Raw genomic sequence first — 18,518 nt, 5'->3', positions numbered from 1 at the left:
AGAGCTCATTCGCATAACTCATTTGCATGTGTCACACACACACTCCTCCGACATCACCGGAAGGTGTACTAAATTATATCCGCATACACAGCTATACTGAACACAGGAAAATTTACTCCTCATGCAATTAAATATCTTATTTCACCAGTAGGGTTTATATCCTATGTTTCCAACAGTAGTAAAGTACTGGTAAATTTCTCAATCCACATCTCATGACTCCACTATATAAACAAAATTTCTTCAGACAGAATGCTCAGAAAGCCCTTAAACAAGACAAAAGACTCCAAGACAATAAAAACTCTTAGAGGAATGCTGAAGTCTCTTTCTCCTGAGATCCTTGCCCCATATGAACATATATGAACATTTGAAGCTGCCTTATACTGAATCAGACCCTTGGTCCATCAAAGTCAGTATTGTCTTCTCAGACTGGCAGCGGCTCTCCAGGGTCTCAAGCTGAGGTTTTTCACACCTATTTGCCTGGACCCTTTTTTTGGAGATGCCAGGGATTGAACCTGGGACCTTCTGCTTCCCAAGCAGATGCTCTACCACTGAGCCACCGTCCCTCCCCAATGATCATTTCCATTGGAAGTAAGGTCTTTTTCGAGGGCTGGGATCTCTTCCTCATCAACAATTTTATAAAAAGCTAAAGGTAGTCCCCAGTGCAAGTACCAGTCGTTTTCGACTCCGGGGTGACGTCACATCACGTTTTCACAGCAGAGTTTTTACGGGGTGGTTTGCCATTGCCTTCCCCAGTCATCTACAGTTCCCACCCCCCAGCAAGCTGTGTAATCATTTTACCGACCTCAGAAGGATTGAAGGCTGAGTCAACCTTGAGCTGGCTACCTGAACCCTGCTTCCGCTGGGATCAAACTCAGGTCATGAGCAGAGCTTGGACTGCAATACTGCAGCTTACCACTTTATACGGAATAGTAAAGCATTCCTCAGTTACAAGAGTGGTGGTCAGCCAAACCTATAGTTTGATTGGCAAGATTTCCATCTGTCTGTTTTATATGTTTTTGTTATTTTCCCATTCTTTGTGGGGGGAAAATATTAGAAAGTTTGTCAAAATTCTCAAAGAGGTCTGAATAACGGAGCCCAGAAGCAAGTATTTGGGGGTGGGGGTAAGAATGAAAGAGCACAATAAAATTAAGAGCTTCAGGAGCTCTGCTCCTGCAAGCTCCTGCCCAAATTGAGGGACACAAACATACCATGAATGATGCTCCAGACACCCTCCCCCAAATTCCTGGCATTCAGAAAAGCCAGCACTTCAGAAAGACAAGTTCTAGCCTAGCCCTTCCCCTTATGTTTGTTTTCCATATGGAAGGATTCTATGAGGGGGAGGGAATTAGAAGAAGTGGCCATGGTGGAGTGGGAGAACATCTGCTTGGAAGCCCCAGGTTCAATTCCTGGGGCTTCCAAGGTAGTTAATATGGAAGACTTTGTCTCAAGAGCAGCTGCCTGTCTGAGTGGACAAGACTGACCTTGACAGACCAAGGGTGAGACTCCATACAGTGGCATAATGGGCACAGAGCAGCAGGCAGTCACAAGAGCTCCCACCTGCAGTCTGGAATGACTCAGCCCAGATGGCGTTTACCGCTTCAGTGAGAAGTAAACCCTCCACACATCGTCTGAAGTGCAGAAAAATGGCATCTGCCCCTCACAAATCCACCTACACAACACCACTCACTAGGAAGAAAGCCAGGGGCAGACCTGGAGGCTAGAAAGGCCCAGAAGCAAGCCATGCTGAGCCATCGTTACGTTGCTCCAAGTCCTTACTTCAGGTGCTGCTCAACTCAGGCCCAATGAGACACACCAAGAGGGGTGTTGGCTCAGCCATGGCCTCCTCATGCAAACTGGCAGCAGTGTGGAAGGCGGCAATGAGCAAACAGGTAGCAGCGATCACCATTGGCACTGACACGTCCAAGGCAAATGCTCCATGACAGTGGCCAAGCCCCTGAGAGCTTCACCTGCCAGTCTTCCCTTAATAAAGCTCAAAACAGAAAGGCCATGCGGTTCACTCCATCCAGCACTCAAAGGGCTTCAGGGGAAACTTTCATAGATTTCTCTTTAGTAGTCTCCACACACTTGGCCTGCCTTTGGCAGCAATTCTGCCATGCTCACCGTTGCCCAGGGCTGCTCATTGACAAGGCTCAATAGCAAGCAATTAAGCTGTTCTTTGTCCAAAGCCACCTTGGAATGTGCCTGCAGCCATATGCACCGGTAAGATGGCAGAAGGGAAAGAGGACACACAAATGGAAAAACGTGTGGAAGAAAAGATGGGATAGCACCTTTTGGAAACTGGAGACCAAGGGGGGCTGCCTGCCCTGTGTGCTTTGATAGCTGTTCAACTTGTACATTTGCAAATAGATGAAGCCAAAGGCCTTGTCAGTCTACAGAGCTTTCCTTCAAAGGAAGCTCACCATACAGGGGCCTCATCCTTGTACTCCCTTCAACTACACAACATATAGCACCATCGTCAGCCATTTTGAAGATATCTGCGCTACCATTTCTATGTTGCTCTGCTGCAAGGAATATCTCCTTGCCAGATAAATGTAAGCAAATCTGTCCGTTCAGTTCTGGCAAGATGATTCTTTGGTCTATCATCAGGTGGTCAGAACAGCTCTTCAGCTGAAGGAGAAGCCTCAGGTGGGTTTAACGAGCACATTATCAGCGCTTGGCCACAAGCAAAGCAATGCTTATGAAACACCAGAAGAGATGAGTCAGAGGTACCGATGCCAGAAATTTATTTTATTTATTTTAGTGAATTTCTATTCCGTCCATTCCCCATAAGGCTCAGGGCGGAGTACAACATATAATAAAACAATACAATAAAAACATTTTAAAACAGACAACTCAACAGCACTCAGATTACTATGACATCACACATTGCCCAGCCTAGGCATCTCACATCATGATATCTCATAGGGAACATAAGAGAAGCCATGTTGGATCAGGCCACGGCCCATCCAGTCCAACACTCTGTATCACACAGTGGCCAAAAATTTACACACACACACACACACACATATATATAAATACTGTGGCTAATAGCCACTGATGGACCTCTGCTCCATATTTTTAACTAACCCCCTCTTGAAGCTGGCTATGCCTGTAGCCGCCACCACCTATGGCAGTGAATTCCACATGTTAATCACCCTTTGGGTGAAGTAGTACCTCCTTTTATCCGTTCTAACCCGACTGCTCAGCAATTTCATTGAATGCCCACGAGTTCTTGTGTTATGAGAAAGGGTGAAAAGTACTTCTTTCTCTACCTTCTCCATCCCATGCATAATCTTGTAAACCTCTATCATGTCATCCCGCAGTCGATGTTTCTCCAAGCTAAAGAGCCCCAAGCGTTTTAACCTTTCTTCATAGGGAAAGTGTTCCAAACCTGTAATCATTCTAGTTGCCCTTTTCTGCACTTTTTCCAATGCTACAATATCCTTTTTGAGGTGCGGTGACCAGAATTGCACACAGTATTCCAATGAGACCGCACCATCGATTTATACAGGGGCATTATGATACTGGCTGATTTGTTTTCAGTTCCTTTCCTAATAATACCCAGCATGGCGTTGGCCTTTTTTATTGCAATCGCACACTGTCTTGACATTTTCAGTGAGTTATCTACCACGACCCCAAGATCTCTCTCTTGGTCAGTCTCTGCCAGTTCACACCCCATCAACTTGTATTTGTAGCTGGGATTCTTGGCCCCAATGTGCATTACTTTGCACTTGGCCACACTGAACCTCATCTGCCACGTTGATGCCCACTCACCCAGCCTCGACAGATCCCTTTGGAGTTCCTCACAATCCTCTCTGGTTCTTACCACCCTGAACAATTTAGTGTCATCCGCAAACTTGGCCACTTCACTGCTTATACTCAACTCCAAATGATTTATGAACAAGTTAAAGAGCATGAGACCCAGTACTGAGCCCTGCGGCACCCCACTGCTTACCATCCTCCACTGCGAAGACTGCCCATTTATACTCACTCTCTGCTTCCTATTAATTAGCCAGTTTTTGATCCACAAGAGGACCTGTCCTTTTATTCCATGACTCTTGAGCTTACTAAGGAGCCTTTGATGAGGAACTTTATCAAAAGCTTTCTGGAAGTCAAGGTAAACAATATCTATCGGGTCTCCTTTGTCCACATGTTTGTTCACCCCCTCAAAAAAATGTACAGGTTAGTGTGGCAAGATCTTCCCTTACAGAACCCATGCTGAGTCTTCCTCAATAACTCATGTTCATCAATGTGCCTACTCATTCTGTCGATAATGGTTTCTACCATCTTTCCCGGTATTGAAGTCAGACTAACTGGCCTGTAGTTACACGGATCTCCTCTGGAACCCTTTTTAAAGATGGGGGTGACATTTGCTACCTTCCAGTCCTCAGGAACAGAGGCAGATGTCAATGAAAGATTACATATTTTTGTCAGAAGATCCACAAGTTCAACTTTTAGTTCTTTCAGAACTCTTGGATGTATGCCATCTGGACCTGGTGACTTATTGGTTTTTAATTCGTCCATCAGTTGTAGGACCTCCTCTCTTGTCACCTCAATCTGGCTCAGGTCTTTCAACACCCCTTCCAATAGAAGTGGTTCCAGAGCAGGCAATCACTTCTCATCTTCCACAGGGATGGCAGTTTTTATTCCAATTCCTAGTACAGATGACAGTGCTGGCCGGGGAGGCCAACCAGATCAAGAATAGACACCCGCAGCCTCAGCTAAAAGCCTGGCAGAACAGCTCCGTTTTACAGGCCCTACAGAAGGCTAATAAGCCAGGTAGGGCCCAGATCTCAATAGGAAGCTAATTCCACCAGGTTGGGGCCAAGACTGAAAAAGCCCTGGCCCTAGTTGAGGCGAGGCGGGTGTCTCTTGGGCCAGGGACGGCCAACAGATGTTGGGAAGCCAAACGTAATGACCTCCTGGGCATATATGGAAAGAGATGGTGCCGCAGGTATGAAACTTATCATCTGTTTTGGAGCAGGTGGTTAGTGGTTACCAATGCAGTCACCACAACAATAGCCCAGGCCAATTAGCAGAGTTCTACATTCAAAGCTGGGTGAGCTCACATTCAAAACCTCAGATCTACCATAGATGATTTTATTTGTTAAAAGTGATCCATGGAATGGGCAGATAATTGTTTCTTCACCAAATGTGACCACTTCAGGGCACCATGTACAGTGGATGCATGCAAGCGGCCATGAAGCAACTTGGCCAGGCTAACAGGAATCCATATTGACCTCCAGGCCAACTAGGAACTTGGCTAGCCTTACTGTGTGGTGAGATATGGCACTTGAGATATGGCACTTGACCAGAAGTTCTCTCACCACATAGCTGTGATGTTCATTAGGAGACCTTAGGTCAGGTCATGCTCTCTCAGTCTTTACCAGGGATGGCCAAACTGTGGCTCAGGAGCCACATGTGGCTCTTTCACACATATTGTGTGGTTCTCGAAGCCCCCACTGCCCCATCAACCATCTTGGAGAAGGTGTTTGTCTGTTTAAATCACTTCCCCAAGCCAAGCCAGCGGCATGGAGAATGCATTTAAAGTTAAAGTTGCTTTCTTTCCACCTCTACCTCTCATTCCTTCTTTCCCTCCTTCCTGTATATTATACTCTCAAACATCTGATGTTCATGTCTTGTGGCTCTCAAACATCTGACATTTATTCTGAGTGGCTCTTACGTTAAGCAAGTTTGGCCACCCCTGGTCTATACTGACTCACACACATGAACACACTTAACACATGAATGCACATCATGAACACACATCAAGCTGCTTTATCCAGATTCAGACCACTGGTCCATCACAGTCAGTACTGTCTACTCAGACTGGCAGTGACTCTTCAGGGTCACCTACTGCCAGCTTCTTTAACTGGAGGGACGGAACCTGGGATCCTTCCGCATGTCAAGCAAGCGCTCTGCCACTGAGCCATGCTGTGTACATGGGAATCCGGAAAGAAGAGGAAGGAAGAAGAGGAGACTGGATTGATACCTTGCCCTTCACTCCCCAAAGGAGTCACAGAGCAGCTTACAATCTCTTTTCCCTTCCCCTCCTCACAACAGACACCCTGTGAGGTAGCTGGGGCTGAGGGAGCTCGGACAGAAACGGCTCTTGAGAAGAACAGCTCTGCAAGAACTTGTGGCTGACTCAAGGTCACATCTGTGAGAACTTGTGACTGACTCAAGGTCACGTCAGCTGGTGCATGTGAGGAGTGAGGAATCAAACCCAGCTCTCCCAGATAAGAATCCGCACACTTAACCACTACACCAAACTGAAAGGATAAATAACTAGAATATTGTGTTCTGTAACCTAATACAATCCGGAACCACTAAAGTAAACCAAAAACAAAAAAACTGGCTTACTTAGAAATACAGCTAAGCTTTCTGTCTGGTTTGATTTGGGGGGGGGGCGTCAAAGCACAGCTGACTTATGGCGATCCCTTGGGGTTTTCAAGGCAAAAGACTTAACAGAAGTGGTTTGTCATTGCCTGCCTCCTTGGTGGTCTCCCTTGCAAGTACTGACCAGGGGTGACCCTGCCCCATTTCTGAGACCTGACAAGAACTGGCTAGCCTGGGTTAGCCAGGTCAGAGCTAGTTTGATTTAGGACATGGTACTGTTTTGTTTTTAATGCCAATACATTTCCATCCTACCCTCCCTCCAATTGACTCAAGGAGACATAGACTTCTTCTTCCCTCCCCCATTCTGTCCTCACAACAACCCTGTGCTGTAAATTAGACTAAGAGAGTGACTAGCTCAAGGTCATCCAGCAAGTTTCTATGGCAGAGTAGAAATTCGAATCCAGACCATCCCAGTCCTGAAAAAAGAGGTGCAAATTTAAAAAAAAAAAAAAAAGCAGAGGAAAAAAACAGGCTGCCATATGCAATCCACAAGATTCTACAGAGAACTTTGAGGAATTAAAACAATATCCAATGCCCTATGGCAGGGGAGGCAGCTTCAGAGAGAGGCCATGCTGCCTCTTTCGTTCACCCAGGTCCCAGGCAGCACTGCTACAGCTTTTCTACCCCTCATTTATAGACCCCCACCAAGCAGCTGATCAGCAGGGTCTTTAAATGGGGGGAGGGCAGACTGGCTGCTTCTGCCACCAGGTTGCCTAGCAGGGAGGTGGCAGAAGCAGCCCCAGTCTCCCCCCTCCATTTAAAGACCCATATGGGGGGCAGGGACAGGGCACAGTGGGCGGCAAAAACCCCAGTGCCCCCCCCCCACTGGTCCATGGAGAAATTGCCTTCCACAAAACCCGTCTCTGGTGCCAAAAAGGTTGGGTGCCATTGTCCTATGGAATAAATTAGTACTCACAGGTTTTGGACCCCCTTCTCTTTTCGGTTTCTGAAAAGACCTCTTGGAACATGAAGTTCCATGGAGAAAAAAGCTCCCATTCCTGGAAAGGGCCCAAGAGCAATTTCCTGGGCTCTGTAGTGTCTGCACAAACGTGTACAGCAGGCCCTGCGACTGCCATGAGCCACCCCCACCCCCGTTCATGCGACCTCATGGATCAAGAAAGACAAATAATTTTATTCCTAAAATTACATAAGACATAGAAGATTCACTTGACAATCCCAGAAGAGCCCCTTTCGAAAAGGGACCAGCCCATCTCTAGACCAGGAGCAAAGCCCTGACCACTCTGCCCGGTCAGCCATTAAGATTTGCCTCCCAGGCTTTTAACCGCAACAATGGGGAATCAAAGCAGAACGTGTAATCACACACCAAGATCTGCTGACCGCTTCCCACTTTTGTCCTCCTCTCCTAAGCTCTTTTCTCTCTGTATAGAGAGTCACACACAATAAGACCATCCCCGCAAGAGAGATTGCAGTTCCTCCGCAGCATAGATTTGCAGGGTTAAAACATTTTTAAAAAATTGATTAATCTGATAAGACATTAAAAGCCCCAAAGAGCTGAACACACACACCAGTCATTGCCTGCTCCTATTTTAGCTGAGCTGTCTATCACTTAAAGAAGTGGAGTCTCTCAGTCACCAAGGCATTCTCTCATTAGCCTACCGGTACTGCTCTCCAGAGCATCAGCCAGATAGATAAAGATCCTCTCCCAACTCCCACACCTGGAGAAAGTAGAGACTGAACCTGGGCCTCTTGCATGCAAAAGCCCTGCTCAGTCTGAGTCACAGCAAGCTCCTGAGGTCAAGACAGGGTAAGACTTGGGTTCAGTCTTGTCACCCTTCTGCTATGAAATCTGCCAGCTGATTCATACATGCACATTCCGGGTATGTTCCTTGTTCATTGACTACCACACCAAGCAGCATCAAGCATGTGTGACTGTATCATCATTGTACATGACACGCCACTGACAAAATCCGTATCATGCTGCTCCAACATTAGGCAGGTCACAAAAAGCAAGTCACAAATCCAGCAGAACCTCTTAAATAATCAAGCAATGTTCACGTCTGCACTTGTACATGTTCAGAAAAAGCACCTAGATACAGCACCGCTCCCCCCAAGAATATATCATTCAGAATGCAGGTGGGGAAGCATACCCGAATTCTATATTTTGAAAAATTCTCTGCCCACAGAAAAGTAGCATTTCAGAAGGCAGGCTTTCAGACCCAGCTTTCTTCCCTGACATGCTAGATCGCTACAGGAAGAGGGGAGCAAATTCAAACATGTACAGGGGTGTCAAACATGCGGCTCAGGGGCCAAATCAGGCACCTGGAGGGCTCCTATCAGACCCCTAAGCAACTGTCTCTTGTCTGCTTCCTTCTCCCTCTCTCTTGCTTCCTTCTGCATCACAGCTTGCTTTGCAAGGCTTGCCCAATCGCACAGGAGCTACAGAGCAAAACCCTCTATTTTCTCCATTGGCTGAGGCTCCTCCCTTGGGGAGGAGCAAGAGCTTGATTTACCAGTCTCTCTCAATTGCACTACAGAGCTACTGAGTCAAGCCTCTCTTCCTTCTATTGGCTGAGGCTCCCCCCTAGTTCTCTGGGGAAGGAAAGAAAAGAGTCAGAGCCAAATATTTAAATGTATTTGTCTGTGTTCTTTATAAAGTTTATATATCTGCTACCTAATCTTAAATAGGTACACACATGGCCCAGCCCAACAAGGTTTCATTTATGTCACATCTGATCCTCATAACAAATGACACCCCTGTGCTACACCTTACTTTGGGCATCATTCTGAATACACATCTATAGAATTTTATTGAACAGTTTTGGACACATCAGTCACTATCGTATTTTCCATTCTCTGACTGTAATGGAAATATTAGTCCACTTCACAGCAGTGTTGGGAAAAGAAACTATAAAACCTTTGTTGTTTAAGAGTGCTAAATGTAAGCGAGAAGTAACAGGCAGAAAAGATGAGTCAAAAATCCCACTTCTACACCTCAAATTTTAGTACTGAGAAGATGCTTTAACAAACTGTTTTCTCTCATGAAGTATGTTGATTTCTGCATTCAATTCTTAGCCCAGCCTTCTTCCAAGAAATTCACAAGAGAGCACAGGGTTTACTTCCCATATAGGGAGAGAGAGGGAGGAAGAGATACCAGGCTGAATCCAACCATTGAGTTTCATGGCTAAGCAGGGATCTACATTCAAGTCTTACTGTTTTAAGACTCACACACTACCGGCCATACACGGTTTCTCTCAGCCGATGAATCAAGTGCTCTAACCACTGGCTTCTTTTTTGGAGAATGGGAGTAGAGTAGACCAGACATTCCAGATGGCTGTGGATCATGGGGATAAAGTGTCAAGTAAAATAAGCCACCTAAAGACAACATCTCAGCAGTTTTTACATGAGGCACATGCAGGCATTTCAGAAGCCAGCACCAATTCTGACACACAGTACAGTCATTCCAGAACTCCTCTCCAAAACACCCCATGCAACCAACACAGCCAAGGACAGACCCCTGCCATTTGATCTGCCCCCACCACAATGATCCGGATCCAAGCCTTCATTTGCTCCCTTAGCAGTTGGCAAATCACTCTCTCAGTCTGGCCTACCTTGCAGGGTTCTAGCAAGGCCGGAATGCCAGCCTGAGCTCCTTAGCAGGAGGACGGGGCACAGACACAAGCCTAACAAGGGCACCTCTCAGCTAGAGAGGACTCCCCGTGCCTGCCGTAGAGATTCACAGCCCTGTCTCTCTCTCTCCACTTCGCTTAATATTCACAGCTTCAACGCTCAAGAAAAAGAACAGCGTAGAGGTTTGGAAAACACACACCCGCAAGCTCCAGCTGCCGCACGCAGAGTGTATCTCCCACCAGAGGAAAGACCAGGCTGTTCCAAGAGCTGCTGGCTTGATAAGGGTCCCTTCCCTAGTGCCAAGCTGCTGCCCAAGGCCATCCTTTGCCTGGGAGAGGCCGAGGAGGAGGGTGTGTGTGTGTGTGTGGGGGGGTGTCTTGGCTCCCAGCCTCAGCCAACATCAAGCTTTATTAAGCTCCAACAGCTCCTATTACTGCCTGCTGCTTGGGGGCCCTTATCCATTCCAAACACATCCCGATGGAGCTCATAAGATTAAGGATAGGATAGCCATTCTTAACCCTCAAAACAGGCTAAGATGGGTATGCTGGAGTGCTATTTCCCCCCAGCTTTTTTCTTGGAATATCAGGGATCCTGTTCCATCCCCTCCTATCCCTCTTCTGTACAGCAGAATTCCGGGAAATGGGGAGGAGCACAGCATAAGGTTGCCAGCTCTGGAAAATACCTGGAGATTTTGTGGGCAGAGCCTGGGAAGGGGCAGGTTTGGGGAGCAGGGGGACCTCAGCAGGATCTAATGCTATAGAGTTCACCCTCCAAAGAAGCCCTTTTCTCCAGGGGAACTGATCTTGGTCACCTGGTGATCAGCTGTAACAGCAGATCTCCAGCCACAACCTGGAGGGTGGCAACCCTAGCATGGCATATGCCAGGAAGTTTCCTCAAACTCGCACCCAGCCAACTCCAGCTGACAACTGGGACAGCGGAAAGTCCAGAAAGGAAAGCCTAAGGCCCTTTCTGTCTTATATTTAAACCGGTTTGAAACTGGTGTTTCTAAGAGAGGATCTTTTGGAATGCAGCTTGGGAAATCTCTAGCAGAGAAGTACTCTGCACCTACACAGAACTTCTGGAAAGGCATGACAGCGAATACTGGTTCAACACAGAAATCCATGTGGCTTCTGTTTCCAGTCTACACTACACACTTATACCAGGCTTTGTGTCAGGTTCTTGCAGCTTCTCCCCGCAGAATCCTAAGAACGGTACTTTAGTGAAAGTACAGATAAATCCCAAGGAATCTATTTTGGACCCTCTGCCCTTCCCTTCCCACTACAGTTGTCAAGCCTAATTCATACTTTTTAACTCGCAACATCCCATTTCACCCAGTGGTCCTACCCTGCAACACCAAACATTGAACATGAACATATGAAGCTGCCTTCTACTGAATCAGACCCTCGGTCCATCAAAGCCAGTATTGTCTACTCAGACTGGCAGCAGCTCTCCAGGGTCTCAAGCTGAGGTTTTTCATGCCTTTTTGCCTGAACCCTTTTTAGTTGGAGATGCCGGGGATTGAACCTGGAACCTTCTCCAACCACAAGCAGATGTTCTGCCACTGAGCCACTGTCCCTCCCCAAATGGCTGGTATTCTCAAGATCCAACATTGAGGTGGGAGGGGGTTTGATCATAAAGCTCTCACAAGGGTTAAGAGATTCATGTTGGCACACCCAATGCACTCAAATTCTGAATCAGCCTGTTGCTTTGCTATGATTGGATCTTCTAAAGAGGCAGTACGTGGATGAGACTGTGTAAGTCTTGCACTAGCAGAGTGCATTAGTGCTTCTGCAAAGAGCATGCCTGGATTAATTTGGGAGGCTAAGTCACCTGCACTGCAGGACCCCCAACCAAACTGCAATTTTTTGCCATGGTCCTAATCAGGGCTCTCTTTTTTGGTAGCAGGAACTCCTTTGCATATTAGGCCACACCCCTCTGATGTAGCCAATCTTCCTGGGGCTTACAGTAGGCCCTGTACTAACAGCCCTGTAAGCTCTTGGAAGACTGGCTACATCCGGGGGGGGGGGGGCTAATATGCAAAGGAGTTCCTGCTACAAAAAAAGCCCTGGTCCTAATTATCTGGCATTTCCCCTGCAAAACATACATCTGACGCTGAATTTCTTTATACATGGAGCCCCTTTACCCATTCTCAAAAAGCAATAGTGCCCTCCCCTCCCCGTTATGTTTTTAAGGTCACTAATCCAAGCAGCAGGAGACTCTGACTCTTCTATAGAAGATGGCTGGCCTAAAGGTGGGCTCTTGGATGCACCTGGCACATGCCAGGCAAGAAGGACAAGGCCTACCTGGAGGAAGTGCTCCTCTTTGATCAGTACAGCAGTCTGAGCAGCTGCTGCAGGGGGGAATAATCACCCATCAGAGAACTGGAGGGAAGGGAAGATTTGAGGCTCTGGAGGCAGTCTCCTCACTTGCCCAGTAGAGGGGAGGTGGAGTGCCTGTTGTTTCTTCCACCTGGTAATTATGGAAAGGTGGAACAACATCACAGACAAAGGCTTGGCTGGAGTGGTCTTCTCCCCCTAACCCAGTGGCACAACTGTAGCTCAACTAGAAAGAACAGCCAGACCAGAGAAGCTGAAAGCAAGAGGGGGTGTGTCGGATTAGTAACTAGGAGCAGTTTAGAGTCAGGAAAGGACTGCTAATAACAGCGTGAACACCTCCCAGAGCCTGCAAATCAGTTCTGAAGGAATAAGCCCTACATCCTCATCCACGAGCTCCTCCCACAAAGAGCCCTCCACCCAAACCCAGAACTCCCAGATCAGCAAACCCAAAAGCAAAAAAAAAAAAAAAAAGCATCTGTTGCTATCATACCATTTCAGACCTTTCTACAAATGGGGGAGGAACAAATCACTACAAATGCAGGATCCTTTCACCAGAGCTCACCCTGACTCTCACGGCTCCATCCCCTATGCCACAGCAGCTGAAAAGGACAGGGCAGGAAGCATATATCAGACTGCTTGCAAGGCAGTTAATTTCCCCCATTCCTGAGGAAGATATCTTAAGGCCACATAACACACAATTCTAGAACGCTGTGGCTATAGCTCCAGATGTGTAACTCTCCTGAACAGCCAAGGAGGCAACCTTGATTTGGCTGATGCTGAGAAAGGAGGTATTCAGTCCCTCCCCCTCTCTACCATTTCCCCAGATGAAACCAGCCCCCCACCTCAGGGCAGCTTTAAGCCCAGTAGAAAAGACATGCCTTCCCACTTGGTGGAAGTCATGGCCAACTTATGCTGACCCTGTAGGGTTTTCAAAGCAAGAGGCAAACAGAGGTGGTTGGCCATCGCCTGGCCCTGCAGAGCGACTGTTGGTAGTCTCCCATCCATATATTAACTATGGTTGACCCTGCTTAAAAAGGTAAAGGTAGTCCCCTGCGCAAGCACCATAGCTTCTGAGATACTGAACTAACCTGGGCCCTTACTGGGGCTTAAAGTGGGAGGGGGGGCTTTTCCACTGAAGAGGCTGCAGGAGGGAGAAGAAAGCATTCCAACTTTCCCTGCCCTTCCAGATTAGTCCCACCAGGCTGCTTTGCAGACCCCAAAAGCCTGTCTGGGAAGTATTAATCACAGAATCCTCACCTCACATGTAGTTAAGCCCAAACGGTAGCCTTCCTTTCCCCACAAGTGCTTCTGACAACTTAGATTTCTATTGGTGATCCCGAGGGAAAGATCTGAACTTTTCCCACCAAGGGAAACATCCTCAAGTGATAAGAAACAGTGGGAGGGAACCAAATGCTGAGACCTTGAACCAGAACCAAAGCACAGTTTTTAATCAGAGTTCTCTTTCTTGGAGGCAACTGTTTCGCCAGCAGAAGAAGGCACACACATGCATCAGTTAATAAACACTCCCAGAATATTTTAAAACAGTCATAATGCAGGCTGAGCTTATGGGGCAGACAGCCATCCACCTACTTCCAGCTGGCAAGTCCAGAATTAGCATAGTAGCGTTCAAGACTGCAGCCAGTGCCAGAGCTTTTTTTGTAGCAGAAACTCCTTTGCATACTAGACCACACACCCCAGATGGAGCCAGTCTTCCTGGAGCTTACAGTAGGCCTTGTACTAACAGTCCTGTAAGCTCTTAGAGGATTGGCTACATCAGGGGTGTGTGGCCTAATATGCAAAGGAGTTCCTGCAACAACAACAAAACCCTGGCAGCCACATAGTTTCTTCTGTAAGCCATCAACAAGGAAGTCACTGGTTGGAACCTCACCTTTGCCCTCAAGTCGGGCAGGCTTTGGGCAGGGAAATTTCTCCACCACCAGCAGTAAGCCTCAGTCACATATCAGCAATTTGAGATTAACAGAGGCCTCCGTCACAGGACTTGTTTTTGTAATCTTAAAACAGTTGACAGACATTACTTTGGAACCCTTTTAATTAGCCAGTTATCCTATAGAACCAGAGGGACATTCTTTACGTCTTCTAAATTCACACCCCCAGAGGGATGTTTCACCATGTAGTTTGATAACCTCCAGGTGGTGGCTGGAGATATCCAGGCAACAGAGATCAGTTCAGGGGGAGAAAACAGCTGCTTTGGAAAGCGAACTGAGGTCCCTCCCCTCCCCAAACCCTGCCCTCCTCAGGCTCCACCCCCAAAATCTCCAGGTATTTCCCAAGCCGAGCTGGCAACCCTATCCACCAGCCTCTTCTTGCTGACATCTTGGGAAGAGATTGCAACTTCAAAGGCCTAAAATGCTCTCATAGTTAGAAAATAAGAAAAGGTGGGGGAGGGTCATCTTACCACAACTTCTCTCAGCCACCCTCACTTCCTTTTGCCCATAAATCAAACGCCACATTGAAAGAAAACATACCCCAGTCAAACACAGTTTGGGATCCCAGCAAGAAGTTGTGGCTGAGATGAAAACAAGCAAGGTTGCTCAAAAGTGCCAGGGAGCTGGTTTCAGAACATAATGTTTCAGTTCGCTGTTTTACAGCTGACTGATTATTTGCTCAGAAATCTTAGCCAAGCGTTAACATCAGACTTCCCTGTTCCAGCTGCAAGCTTCAGCCCAGCTCTCAGGTCACATTCAGTAATAATGGACCCTAAACATGGCTAAAATTCTGGACAGTATTCACAATTCTCCCCTCCTCCCTTCTGTTATTTCACAATAACCCTGCAAGGTAGGTTAGTCTGAAAGAGTAAAACTGACTCGAGACCACACAGTCAGCTTCAGTGGGGAGAATCAAACCTAGCCCTGCTCTGTACCTACACCACCACTCTGTATTGGACTATTCAGATATATATATTGACTAACAAATGCAAATGGATGTAGGATGCTGTTGCAGCACAGAGGCTCAGAGAATGAATTGCAATTCAATAGGTCATTGGTTCAGGACTTAACTCTGCTGCTAGACAGCATTGTACAGGAGGGCGAATAATACTTGTCTACCTCACAGGGAAAGAATGACTATGATGTATGTGAAGCACTTCAAAGACTGAGAGCGTTGTACAGATTATTCTTCATATATAAAAAAGGTAAAGGTAGTCCCCTGTGCAAGTACCAGTCGTTTCCAACTCTGGAGTGACCTTACTTTCACAACATTTTCACAGCAGACTTTTTACAGGGTGGTTTGCCATTGCCTTCCCCAGTCATCTACACTTTCTCCCCAGCAAGCTGGGTACTGATTTTACCGACCTCAGAAGGATGGAAGGCAGAGTCAACTTTGAGCTGGCTACCTGAACCCAGCTTCCGCCAGGATAAAACTCAGGTCCTGAGCAGAGCTTGGACTGCAGTACTGCAGCTTTACCACTCTGCACCATGGGGCTCTTCTTCATATATATATATATATATGAACACAGCAGCAATTTCAGGTCTGACATTGATAGCCACAGCTAATCCTGGCTCCCTAGACTGAGCATGATGTATCTGATTATGTATACAAGCGCTTCCTCATTTATGGTTTCCATTTCATACACTTTACACATTCACTGTAACATACACATTATGGAATGTGTGAACTGCCTTTCAGGCCCACATGAAAGGAAAGATCTTACCACAGGGGTGCATGCCCTGGTAACATCCAGCTCAGATAACTTCAATGCACTATATGGGACTGCCCTTGAAGCCTGTCCATCAGCTACAGAATACTGCACAGAATGTCAACTGGAGTGGGTTGTAAGGCCATATAATTCCAATCATTTTTCATCTGCATTGGGCTCTATTTGGGGTACAGTACTGACTTTTAAAGATCTATATGGCTTGGGGTCAGCATCCCTGAAGAACCACCTACACCATAAAAACCCACCTGACCACTCCAGTCATCTTTGGAGGCAAGCTTCAGGCTAGATTAAATGTGTGGCAACCTGAGACAGGACCTCTTTGGTGGTGGCTCCCAAAGAATTCCTCTTTCCCCAGGGATATTCATCCATAACGCTCTATTGTTGTCTTCTGCCAGTGGGTGAAAACTTCATTTTATTTACCATTCCCCCACTAACTCTCCTCCCTGTTTGTATGTACACATGTTTAATTTAATTACCAGAAATATTTTTATATATTTAAATGCTAAACATTCAAAATATTTTGACATCTTGGGAACACTGAGGGGGATGGAAAGGTGGCAAATAAATGTTTTTGATAAATAAAATTCAGTCCCAAACCCAAAGCCCAGAACTTTCAACACATTAAACAGTTAAACATTAAACATCTCACACCAAAGAAGAACATAGCCTTCTTGAAACTACACACCATTGCCACGTTCAAACACAAATTCCTATAAAGAGACATCTCAAGGCGCCAACCATACCTTCCTCAAGCACCACACATTGTTCCCAGAGGTACAGACTGCGGCACAGATATTCAATAGCTCAGGTTGAAAGCAGTCCACATATGCTCAGAGGCACTCTTATCTTACTTCCTGCGGTGCTGGGCCAAAGCCTCAATAGTGAAGGCAGCTTCCAAGGGCAAGCCCACAGCTAAGGCAACCTTTCAGGTGCCCTACTCTTGAAGGAGTGCTCAAGACTCAACCAGACAAGCAGGGGAAAGCCCCAGCTACCAGGATCAGATCTGAAGACTACTTTAAGCCCTCCCCTCGCCTGGCCCAGGGAAAAATAAGGGATGCTGCACTTCAAGGAAAGATGCAGGCCTGGGAAAGGCTTGTGTGAGCAGATAAGAACGTGGGAGGGGAATTCAGGCCTTGAATTCAATAGGAGTTCACAGGAGCACAGCTCCTGAACCTTTCTGAGGGTTCCCCCTCTTCCTCTCCACCTACCCACCTTCTCCATTGAACAGTAGATGCAGCTGCATGATAATCCTTGGATGAGCTCCACCACCTATTTTTCTGCAAAATGATTCCTGTCTACAAGTATAGCCCCCGTTAAACAGCTAGGGACCAGGAGGCTTTCGAAGGGAGAGAACAGAAGCACCTGTCCAACACTCAGCGCTTCAAACGTCATCTCAAACGACAACACTTCTGAGCACAGGCAAAGGGCAGCGTCTCTAGCTTCACCGAGCCACAGTCGATCTAATTCACCAGCAGCCCTGGAAAGGAAAGCACCTTCCAGTCCGAAGCCAAGGGGCTGCGTTCGAAACCAGGGACTCCGCCTCTCCCCTGCCCCCGAAGACTTCAAGCTACAGCCGACAGAGAAGACGGCGCCTCTGAGCACGGGCAAAGGGCACTGCCCCCCCCCCATCTCCCCCAAAGCAATCAGCGAAACAAGAGCGCACAGCGGCCAGAGGGCGTGGCTGCCCGATTGGTGGGGACCCCCCCTCCCCGGCAGCTATTTCCCAGGGACTCGAAGCCGAGAGATGGAAGAAGACAGGTGGGGAAAGGGCAGGAGGAGAGCCCGGTCCCCTCCCCGCCGCGGCTGGGTCTCCTCCTGGCTCACCCCGGAACTGGAGAGCTCCACTTAAGCGGACGGTGACGGTGCCCGTCAGGGGCTCTCCGGGGCTGTACACGACGCGGCTGTCGCCCAAGCGAATCTCGAAAAGCTGCACCTTCCCCATCGCCTCCTCGCCAGGCCGGGCTGCGGGGAAGGAAGGAGGCAGGGAGGGAGGCCTCTCGCGGCGCTGCGAGTCCTGCTGCGGGCGCCGCTTCGGACTGCTGATTGGGACGCGCCGGTGGCGGCGGCTGCGCTTTTACGCAGCGCTCCGGCTCTCTTCGCCTTCCCGGGCCAAGTGCGGAAGCTGCAGTTCGCCTCCTCTCTCTACCTGCCTTGCCTGCTCGGAGGGTGACGGGGCCGGCCGACCAATGGCCGGCCCCTTAAAGGGCCAACCCCCCCCCCCCATTACCCCGCCCATTGGTCCCTGGTGGGAAGTTCGCGGATCGCCAGGCAAGGAAGGACACGGCGTGCCATTCACACGTGTGGTGGGGGTGGATTGGCGAGAAAGTCATTCTTCGCGACGGCGACGGGGAGTTAATTGCTGAGATTCAGAGTCACACGCTGGGGACCGACGGCCATCGCTGGCTTAGATACAGGGGGGTGGGAGAAAACTGAAGGAGGGAAAGGACTCGGTTAGTTGTAATCGCTAAGTGGATGGAGCCTCCAGGCTGAGAGGCAGTGCACCTCCGAAGGTCACTTGC

At 47.9% G+C, this 18,518-nt stretch overlaps 1 protein-coding gene across 2 annotated transcripts in view; it reads right to left on the bottom strand.

Annotated features, from left to right (window-relative positions):
• ARRDC1 (arrestin domain containing 1) overlaps window positions 1–18,043 on the bottom strand; it is a 77,847-nt gene extending 59,804 nt beyond the window's left edge. For both annotated transcript variants that reach the window (XM_060251029.1, XM_060251028.1), the window contains exon 1: window positions 17,824–18,043. In XM_060251029.1, coding sequence (XP_060107012.1) covers window positions 17,824–17,941 — 118 coding nt within the window. In that variant the 5' untranslated portion in view covers window positions 17,942–18,043. The remainder of the gene's footprint in view (window positions 1–17,823) is intronic.
• Window positions 18,044–18,518: the final 475 nt, after the last annotated feature.

Source organism: Heteronotia binoei, chromosome 12 (assembly GCF_032191835.1).
Source record: "Heteronotia binoei isolate CCM8104 ecotype False Entrance Well chromosome 12, APGP_CSIRO_Hbin_v1, whole genome shotgun sequence".
Classification (NCBI taxonomy): domain Eukaryota; kingdom Metazoa; phylum Chordata; class Lepidosauria; order Squamata; family Gekkonidae; genus Heteronotia; species Heteronotia binoei.
This window is presented reverse-complemented; position numbering and strand designations above follow the sequence as displayed.